This window comes from Elephantulus edwardii, unplaced genomic scaffold (assembly GCF_000299155.1).
Source record: "Elephantulus edwardii isolate Elephantulus edwardi_28Jun2011 unplaced genomic scaffold, EleEdw1.0 scaffold00024, whole genome shotgun sequence".
Taxonomy (NCBI): Eukaryota; Metazoa; Chordata; class Mammalia; order Macroscelidea; family Macroscelididae; genus Elephantulus; species Elephantulus edwardii.
Genome location: NW_006399774.1, coordinates 3,542,947 through 3,554,005, shown reverse-complemented (window position 1 = coordinate 3,554,005; position 11,059 = coordinate 3,542,947). Strand labels below are relative to the sequence as shown.

At 43.8% G+C, this 11,059-nt stretch overlaps 1 protein-coding gene across 1 annotated transcript in view; it reads left to right on the top strand.

Annotated features, from left to right (window-relative positions):
* The window catches only part of SYNE1 (spectrin repeat containing, nuclear envelope 1), a 644,155-nt gene that overhangs the window by 266,929 nt on the left and 366,167 nt on the right, over positions 1-11,059 (top strand). The window contains exons 60-63 of the mRNA XM_006882743.1: positions 3,071-3,243; positions 5,164-5,317; positions 7,995-8,138; positions 9,664-9,828. Of these exons, the coding sequence (XP_006882805.1) occupies positions 3,071-3,243; positions 5,164-5,317; positions 7,995-8,138; positions 9,664-9,828 (636 nt within the window). The remainder of the gene's footprint in view (positions 1-3,070; positions 3,244-5,163; positions 5,318-7,994; positions 8,139-9,663; positions 9,829-11,059) is intronic.

Here is an 11,059-nt window from a genome sequence, read left to right as displayed (position 1 = left end):
AGGGACAGCTCAGAAGAGGAAGGCCCTCTATGAGGTGGATTGATTCAGTGACTGGGATAATTGGGTTGGGAGTGTCAGAGACAGTGCTATTGGCACAGGACAAAGCAGAGTTTAGGGCTGTTGTGCATAGGTTCGCTATGAGTCGCAGGCGACTCGACGGCACATAACAACAACAACAACAACAACATGTACATTTATAAGAGAGTTTGTAGAGTTTCCAGAGGCATCTAGTTTAGGAAGTGGATGCCACTCCTGCTTCCCATTATGAATCCATCTTGAAGCACATGCAACCATTGTATATAATGGGTAAATATTATGGTGTTTGACAAGACTATGGAATAGTTTTTATCATCACAGCAACTCCAAGTTGTTCAGAACAGCAAATAGACAAATGATTGTTGTGTCTTTAAGAGAATAGGTCCTAAATGATTTTAAAGTCACTCCCTCAAGCAGGCATCCACCTTTACCCTTAGTCTAAGGCTCAAAGCCACCCACTTTTGAGGAAGAAAAAGAACAGTAACACAAAACAAAAAGGACCCCAGAAACTTCACTGATTTTAACCATTTATTTTTTACTTTCTCTATGTTCTTAAATTACTCCTCCATTCTTTTTTATAAAATCTGTTTTTTTAAAGTTTTTTTATAATCCACACTCTTGGAATCAAATGTGGAACAGTCAAAAAATGTATTGCCTTGGGTAAATCTGCTACAAAAGACATCTCTAAAGTGCTAAAGAGCAAGGATGTGATTTTAAGACCAAGGTGCACCTTTGATCAACATCAAAAGAAGGAAGAGTCTCAGCACTGGGGCAATTGGCAGCATTATGATCCGAGAAGAGACTGGAATCGTTGCTAGCTTTAGCTTAGTTTCACAGTCAACGCTCTCGGCACAAGCAGTCAGGAAATCAAAAGACAAATTGTTTTGGGAAAGTCTACTGTCAGGGACCACTCTAAGAGTACCGAGTATAAAGATGTCAGTCTGGAAGCTAAAGTGTTTCTTATCCAGGCCATGGTCTTTGCAGTTGCTTGCTCTGCATGACAGCTAGAGTATAACTAAGAATGATAGAAGGATTGATGCCTTTGAGTTGTGGTGCTGGAGAAGATTGTTGAACATACCATGGACTTCCAGGACAACATACAGGTCTGTCCTGGAGAGGGTGAAACCAGGCTGCATCCTGGAGGCAGGTATTCTGAAGTGCTATATGACATACTTTGTTGCAAGGAGGGAATAATTCTTGGAGAGGGACATCATGCTTGGAAGAGGGGGGCACAATGCAGGAGATGAAACCCCAGGATGCGATGGATTGACTCAAAGCCTGAAGATATGAGATTAGGTCTGTCAGAGGTAATGACATATGACAATGTTCAGGATGCTCAGGATATCACAATGTTCAGAGCTAATGTATGTAGGGTCGTTATGAGTTACAGGCAATTCAGTGACATGTAACAACAACAAGGTGAACCTGACTCAAGTTATGGCATTTTTCAGTCACTATATGCATGTGAAAGTTGCATAGTGAACAAAGAATATCGGAGGAGCGTCAATGCCTTTGAGTTGTGGTGTTGGTGAAGAGTAGCTTGCCATTGGGATGGCAGCACCACCCCTTACCACTAGGCTACCAGAGCTCATTGAGCAGAATACAGACTGGCAAAAGAACAGACATATTTTTGTTAGAAAAAGTGCAACCAGAATGGACTCGAGGCAAGGATGGTGAGACACAAAAAGTGAGTGTTCAAATGCACGAACTTCTCCATGGGGGGAGGAGGAAGAGTAATCGCCTATGGTAAAATTTACAGCATCTTAAAATCCCCTGGGATGGTCAGTTGTGAGATCTAATTCAATGGGAATGAATTTGGGAGGTTTTGTTTCAGGTTGTTGTGGGGTGGTTGTTGTTTTTTTTTTTGTTTTTTGGTTTGGTTTGGTTTTTCAGTATAGGTCTATGGTGTTCCTGATTCAGGCCACAGTCTTTCTGATCACCTGCTATGCGTCTGAGGCCTGGACATATTTTGGTCATGTTAGGACAGGCTCTTCCTTGAAAAAGGACATCACTCTTGGAAAGGTGAAGGTTTGGTGAAGGAGAAGAAGAGCCTCAATGAGATGGACTGATGCTTTGTCTTTGGCAATGGACTCCAGTGTCGGGGATGATAAAGATGGTGTTGGATAGGATAGAGTGCAAGTCTGTTGTTCACAGGGTTGCTATGATCTATATTCAACTCAATGGCACTTAACAACAACACAACAACAACAATAGGTCTATGTACTAGAGACCTTAACATTTGTGAACCCTAGAACTTGTGACCTTTCAATATTTATGACATGTAGATTCCCCCCCCCCTTGTTAAAAACATTAAAATGGTTCTCCAGGAGAATTCAAGAATTATTTGGGGGAGAACTGAGTCTTGCCAAGTCCAGGCCCTGTGGAGAGCCCCAGGTGCCAGTAAATAGTAGCCAGTGATCATCAACAAGTGACTCGATCACCTGCACCCCAGAAGCCAGAGAATATCCGGGCTCCATACATGGTCATACATACACGGCTGCCTCCAGGACCAAACATCAGTCAGTTCTGACTTGTGCTACCCCCATGTGCCTTGAAGGAAACTGCCTTATGGCGCAGGCCTTTTGGAAGCAGGTCCCCAGCTTTTCTTCTGAGGCACCTCTGGGTGACCTTGAACCCCTAACTTGACATCTGTTTACCCAGTGATGAGAAGAAGAAGAAGAAGAAGAAGAAGAAGAAGAAGAAGAAGAAGAAGAAGAAGAAGAAGAAGAAGAAGAAGAAGAAGAAGAAGACGACGACAAACCACCTCCTTGCATCAAGTTGGAAATGACTCCTAGCTGATCCTTCGTTGGGTTTTTGAGGCAATAAATCACAAAAGAGGAGAATGCTCATTTTTCTCTTGAAGAGTGGCTGCTGGATTTGAACAGCTGGAGACCTGTGGTGTCTGGGTGGGCAGTGTAACTCTTTGTAGAGTCCACCATCAAAACTCCCTGCCCAGGGACTAAAGCTCTGAGACACTGACGCCAGGAATGTCAGCTGTGTAAGTGACAAAGGACTTCTCTGTTTGACTTTACAGGCTCTAATGTCAGTGAAACAGGAAAAAGAGATCCAGATGAAGATGATAGTGACCCGAGGCGAGTCTGTCCTTCAGAACACCTCTCCGGAAGGTGTCCCTGCCATCCAGCAGCAACTGCAGACCGTCAAGGACATGTGGGCGTCCCTGCTGTCTTCCGGGATTCGCTGTAAAAGGTAAACACCATGGAAGCCGTGTGCCCAAAGCCCTTTGCTCAATGTCAGCAGAGACCTTGGCAACAGAATGTTCTAGGTTCTTTCCTTCTTTTTTCATTAGAGCAAATGAAACTGGGATATAATATTTCATGTAGGTTAAATGGCAATGCTGAGCCTGAGTTAAGACTGCATGCATTTCTTTTTTATTGTTTGCCACTTTAAAAATGTAAAGATCATTAGAGGTTTTATGAAATTAAGATATAGCAATTGAAAGCAAATAGGAGGAATGAGGGCTGCGTTTGGTCAGTGGGAAAAATTTGCTTTTCTTGAAGGGATTCCAGGTTCAATTCCTGACCAATATCTCTCATATTTATATCCCCCATCAAGAGAAGTTGGTAGGCTAAGATGGACCAGGAAAAAAGGCAGCAATCTACTGCTGAAAATTAGCCAGTGAAGTCCTACATGGCTCCCAGTATTTGTTCTGACCTCATTGGATGTGAGGCTGTCGTGACTTAGGGGCTGACTCGATGGCATCTAATGAAAACAGTGTTTCTTTGAGAAGTGAAGCCAGGAAACACCAGTAAGAGGCGGGAGGGAGAAACAGAAGGCTAGACAGGGACGAAAGATGTGATAGACATTAAGCAAGTTGAAATTGGGTTAGTCATCTGAGCCCACAGCTCGGTGCCTGAAGTCGGCGAACCAAAACCCCACAGCCATGAAGTGAGGTCAGGTGTTCAGCAAGCGTCCATTGAGTTTCGTTTCCAAAGGCTGTAAATCTTGTCGAATATACACGGCTTCATCTTTCTTTCTAGAAATAATTGATGAGTTCAAACTGTCAACCTTTCCATTTGCAGCCCGATAGATAACCTACTGCACGGCCAGAGCTTAATCCAGCTTGTGCATTTTGGGAGCCTATGTAGATCATGGGCCTCCCAGCTTCTCCCAAGAGGATGGAAGCTAGTGAGTTTGTAAACAAGGTCCTATGACTGAGGAGAATAGTTGAGGATTGTCCCCAAGGCCGTAATTCTGTGGGACTTCATGCTTCCCCTGCCCTCCAGCCACGTGGGCACCAGAAACCAGAGAAAGAATGCACCATCTGGCCCATGGAAGTCCCATTGGCCATGAACAGAAATGGTAGATGAATATAGTAGTAGTTGAACTAGTAGAACGGCTCTCAGAATGACCCAATACGTAAAGATGAATTGTATTAAGCGTGAAACGTGTACATGACTAGAAGTAAAGATTAGTTGTTGTTGAATTGATTCCAGTTCATGACAACCCCGTGTGTGCTGGAGGAGAACTTTGCTGCACAGTGTTGTCAATGTTGGCCTTTTTGGAAGTAGAAGTAGATTGCCAGGCCTTTCTTCCCAGGCTACATCTGGCTGGACTAGAATTTCCAATTGAGAAAAGTGCTTGATTTATCTGTAAGAGAAATGATCAAGTTTTCTTATTTAGAACAGCTCAGAAAATGTTTCCTTCTTTTACACAGTGGTTTTCTCATCGTCAGATCTCACACAGGGGAGCTACACCTTCCACAGCTCTTCCTCCCTTATTCTAGTCTGTCTTTCTTTCCCTACATCTCCCACCCAGCAAGGGCCTTTTAGCACTTTAGCTATGGGTTCTCTTTGTGCCCAGGTCTGAGTTCCTGACAAGACCCCTGAAAGGATGTCTCATGATGTCCCCATGGGGTCCTGAGTGACCTGGCACTCAGCAGGCCAGGTACCTGGTCCCAGTCTTCCTCTGCATCTCACCTTGGACTCCCTGCCCTTGCCTTGTCATCCTGAGACCTCCAGCTCAGATTCAATAGGTCTGGATGTCCTGTCCTCACTGGCCATATCCTCCCTGCCTCCAGGCTGGAGGGGGCACACCGCAGGTGCAGTGATAGATGCTGAACTTCTGAAACTGCTTGTTTTCCCACATTGCTCTTTACAATCCTTTCAGCCAACTCGAAGGAGCCCTCTCCAAGTGGACGAGCTATCAGGATGACGTCCGGCAGTTCTCCAACTGGATGGACGGCGTGGAAGCCAGCATAACTGAGTCCGAGCGGCAGTGTGCCGAGCTGCGCGAGAAGACGGCTGCTCTCGGAAAAGCCAAGGTTAGGGTCGGACCTGCCCAGCCATCACATTTCCCCGCTCCAGGTTGCTCCAGGATCATAGCCCAGTTGTTGGAGTTAATCCTCATGCTTTGCAGCCTCATATTTGTCAGAGTAGAGGTGTCTCCCATAGGGTGTCTGATGACTTAATTTTTTTGAATTATCTGGCTTTTCTTCCCCGATGCCTTTGGTGGATTTGAACCTCCAACCTTTCCTTTAGTGACCAAGCACATAAACCTTTTGCATTACACAGTGACTCTTGGGATACCATGTTCTTGTGGTGATGGTCACGAGCTGTTGAGTCAGGTCCAACTCATACCTGACCTTCCAGCAGACTTCCAGAGGCTGTAAATCACATGTGAGGAGACTGTCCATTTTCCTCCTATGGAGCAGCTGGTGAATTTGAACCTCCTACCTTTGAGTTGGCAGTGCAACTCCTTACCACAGAGCCAACAGAGCTTTTAGGATGCTGTGTGGTTACGTGGTTCTTGTTCGGTGCTGTCAAGTCAAGCACAACTCATAGTGACCCCATGTACAACAGATCTGAACCCTGTCCTATCCTGTGCCATCCTCATCATCTGACACACTCAAGCCCATTGCTGCAATGTGGAAATGCAATTAGTTGTATGCCGGGGCTGACCAGAGAAGTTAATTTTACTTTGCACTATAATTTCTAATTCTTTTATTCTTTTTTCTTGTGATTTAAGTGAACATTTACAAAACAAATTAATATTTCATTCAACCACACATATATATTTTGTTCTTTAACATAAATTTCAATATCCACAATGTAATCACACTTTCCCTATTTCTTCCCTTGAATTCTGGTTACCAGCACAACGTGCCAAAGACTGTCTAATCAGAGCTACTTGGTAATTCTGATTTCCATTTAATTACTTCTTATGGCAGATTTTGGTTTGTGATTTGTTACTCAATAAGTGAAAAATTTCTCCCCATTGGACACCAAGTAGATAGATCCATGTTAAATGATACAGACCATATAGAATTTGACAACCTGACCATGGAATCTATTAAAAAGTAAAACATACCTTATTTTCATTACATTATTTTGGATTCTTTGTATAATTTCTTAATTGTCTTACTACAGGAGTAAAATGGCACTTATACCTTTTAGACATTTTTGTTGTTATTATTATTATTGTCAAGGCATGTTCAACACTTTTTCATTTTTTAATTATTATTATTATTAATCTTAATGGAAAATTTACAGAGACTTTGGATTTCATTTCCATTCATTCATTGTTGCACTTTTCTCCTTGTCCCCCTTGCACCCAGTACACTCTTCTCTTTGAAAAGTAAAAGAAAAATTCTTTAAATAGTATCCTTTGCAGGGATAGCTTTGCAGACCTTGCTTTTTTTTTTATTGTATTATTTTTACGTGTACCGTCAAATCAGATCCAACTGGTACAGGAGGAGATTGCCCCCTCCTCCAGCAGAGCAGCTGGTGGATTTTAACCGTGTACCTCTGGGATTTCAGTGCAGCGTCTTGCCACTAGGCCACCAGAACTCCCTGCAGACCTTGCTTTTATAACCCAGGCCACAGCCAATTTTTCAGATACATGACCATTGTTGGACAGCCTTTTCTAATTCAACCTTTCTATACTGTAAGCAATATTTGCTGTCTTCATCTCTCAACCTTCTACTTTCCTCTGGTCTTGAGATCAGTTAATTTAGATCTCCCACACTCAGGAGTCTATGATTAAAGCCTCATCGTGCCAGTGCCACCTCTCCCAGCCTCACCTTGCATCACACAGGAAGTTGTCCTGATTTGATCTCAGAATGTATCTTCCTGGTTGTCTTTCTTCATCTAATGAGTTAATGTGGTACCACAGACCCTGACTGTCTCCATCTACTGTAATCTTCATGCAAAGACATCTCCTGCCACCCTGCTGAAGGGCTCCTATGGGCTTGGCCTACAATACAGGGTCTGTCACCATCACCTGGTTTGTAAGAATCTCAACAGAAAAAAGAGAAATCTCAACCAATTTCACCCATAAACATCTCCTCACATAATACGTGCACATAAGTATGTATCTGTATATGTACACAGATACATTGTTGTTAGGTGTGATCCAGTTGCCTCTGCTTCATAGCTGCTCTGTGTACACAAGAATGAAACCTCGCCTCATCCTCTGCCCCGTCCTCACAATCTCTGCGGTGCTTATGCCCGTGGTCCTGGGCACTGCCAGTCTGTCTCCATCACTCACCCACCCTTCTCCCTCCTCACTGAGTCTCTGGTTCTTGACTCTGCCTCATTCTTGTGATTGCATGCATCAGCATAATCTAGTAAAACAAGGTCTTCCTCTCTGTTGTTGGCTTTTCCAGGCTCTGACCCCGCTTGATAATGTTATTGTCATGGACTGTCGAGCCAGAACCATCCCATAGCTGACCCTCCATGGGTGATCAGAGGCTATTAATCACAAGGGAAGAGATTGCCCATACTGTTCCCATGCAGCAGTGATTGGCTTCTAACCAAGTGCCTTTGGGATTGCAGGGCAGCTTCTTGTCACTAGGCCACCAGAGCTCCCTAAAATCAACAAAGCACACAGCAGGAGATGTCTATCCCTCTCCCAAGGAGAGTGTAGTTAAACTGCCCTAACATCAGCAGTGCCATTGTTCCGAGGTGCACAGACTAACTCTTTATGTTGTTGCTTGCTAGCTGCTGAATGAAGAAGTGCTGAGTCACAGCAGCTTGCTGGAGACCATTGAAGTCAAGAGGGCTGGCATGACAGAGCACTACGTCACCCAGTTAGAACTCCAAGATCTGCAGGAGCGCTACCGAGCAATCCAAGACAGGGCCAAGGTATGTTCCTGGGCTCCACACAGACCAGGGCCAAGGTACGCTTTCCAGGGCTTTACACTGACCAGGGCCAAGGTACGCTTCCCAGCCTCCACACTGACCAGGGCCAACATACACTTCCTGACCTGAGCCAAGGTACGCTTCCCAGGCTCCACACTGACCAGGGCCAAGGTACGCTTCCCAGTCTCCACACAGACCAGGGCCAAGGTACGCTTCCCAGGCTCCACACTGACCAGGGCCAGCATACACTTCCTGACCAGAGCCAAGGTATGCTTCCCAGGCTCCACACTGACCAGGGCCAAGGTACGCTTCCCAGGGCTCTACACAGACCAGAGCCAGGGTAAGCTTCCCAGGCCTCCACACTAACCAGGGCCAAGGTATATGCTTCCCAAGCCTCCACAATGACCAGGGCCAAGGTACACTCCCCTGGGCTCTACACTGACCAGAGCCAAAGCATAAAGCATGCTTCCCAGGCTCTACACAGACCAGGGCCAAGGTAAGCTTCACAGACACAGAGAGGGCTCCACACTGCCCAAGCAGCAGTGTTCAGAGCTAGATTTAAGGACATGGCTATTTTCATGAATGAGAGGCACATGAAAATAAACAAAATAGAGCAAAAGAAAGGCATTTTAAAACTTTAAGTGTACCACTGGGAACAAACTCTGCAAATATTGTTAAAATCTAACTAACTCACTGTGCAGCATCAGAACTCATTCTCATCTCACCCTGCAGTGGATTTTTAGAGGTTGTAAATCGCATCGGAGGGGACTGCCTATCTTTCTCTCATAGACTGGCTGGTGAATTTGAACCACCGGCGAGGTGCCTCCTGACTCACTTAGCAGCGCTACTCCCTCCATACGAGGCCACCAGATCTCCCTGCTAATAGTAGTATTGTACAAAAGCTATTGAAGTAAAAGAATTTGCTATTGAAAATTCCTAGTAATTCCACAATTGAAGAAAAAGTGTGTGTAGTTTGATAATGAAGCTCATAACAGCGTTAGATTCTCGGTGGTGAGAATAATTTTCTAAGGCAGGAAAGAATAATCAGTATCTCTTTGATCATTCTTTAGACCTTGAAAAGAAATTCTTTTAAAAAGTAATTTCAGAGCAAACCTTAATTTATTAAATGAGGTACATTAAAAACCAAATCTACCATGAGCCTGTCTACCAAGACGTCATGGAAGGCACCAAGTAAATTTCCATTTTCTTTCTTAGCAAAAGTGTTTTTCTCATGAAAAGTAAATACAATTCATTTTTTTCGGGTATGACTTATGTTACATTTCATAAGATTATCAGAGATCAAGTTGTGAATTCAATAAAGCAATTTTAGGAGTCCTTTTAATCCTGAAGTACTATTTACGTTGTTCTGAATAAATGGTTAAGGTTCGTTCTCCCAAGAAAAATGTTCACATCCCATTCATTTAGTGGTTGTGGTTTTTCTCGAGTTTTCAGCAGTACATCCTGACAGCTCATTGACAGAGCAGGTGCTAATGCGTTCCTGTCTTACTTATCTGTCTCCGAATGTTAGGAAGCAGTAACCAAGTCAGAAAAACTGGTTCGCCTGCACCAGGAGTATCAGAGGGAGCTGAAAGCATTTGAAGTGTGGCTGGAGCAAGAACAAGAGAAACTGGTCCGCTGCTCAGTTCTCGAAGGAGATGCGCGATCTCACGAGACAACATTACGTGACCTGCAGGTAAACCAGCTTTATCTCAAACAAAGCCATTTTCATCTTGAACATTGAATTACTAAGAAAAGAAGGATTAGTACATGGGCAGGATTAGTACATGGGCATAGTTCGGTGGTGATGCTGAAACACAATACATGGGAGAATGATTGCATAAAACAAGGAAAGTGTGGAAAACATTGTATACAAATTGTATACAAATTTTGTATGCAAATCAATATAAAATTTTTTTTAAAGAAAATGACCAGTACTAACTAATTGTATCCTGGTAAAAAATTGATCTCTGGGACTCAGTGGAGTAGACTAAATTGAGATAAGTTGGGAGGCAGTTTAGATGAGACAGGCTTGGAATTCGGAGAATTCATTGAGCCAGGAGGGTGAGTTCTAAAAGAATGTACAGGCCTTAGATTTATGGCATTGATTAGAAGCCTGTGTCTGAAGGACTGAATCCAATGTAGGGCTTAGTAGCTTGGTGTTACTCTTAATTGTCATTAAGTGACCTCATATACAGTACCAGATCCTGCCCCATCCCATAGTGTCTGCTGTGCTGAAGACCACAGTCCCAGAGGAAAGGGTAGGAACAGAGGGGTGAGGATAGGCAGGGGAGAAATCATAGTGTCGCACAATTTGGTGAGTAGTGGAAGAGATCGGTAAAAGAAATGGGAATGATCTGGCGGAGGTCATCAAAGACTAGGCATTGGGGGGACACAGTTCAGTGTCGATTAATTTTATAAAATATGATGAGTGGGAATAATTGTATGAAACACAAGGTGAATGAAGAATAGTGTGAAACACAGTATATACGAACTTTGTAAAGAAGCTGATATTGTTGTTAGGTGCCGTCAAGTCGTAGATGACTCATAGCGACCCTATGAACAAAAGGCCTGAGCACTGTTCATACATAGAGTTTCTGGAAGCAAGCCATTTCGGAAGTGGATGCCGCTCCTGCTTCCAGGCTTGATTTAGTAGGGAAGCTCCAGCCAACACTGTCCACCATGGATATCCATTACCATGTCTGGCACAAGCAAGCCAATACAAAATAAAAATTTAACAACAACACAATTAAAACAGAAGAAATGTCGAGTAATACCAAGAATATTCCTCATGGATTGAATTAATCGCAGACACTGCATCCAGTCATCTCGTGGAGGGTCTCCTTCCGTGACTCTCCACCTTTTCAAGAACGAGGCCCCTTTGTTTCCAGAGACTAGCAGGTCCTGTTAACATGGTCAAAGTATGA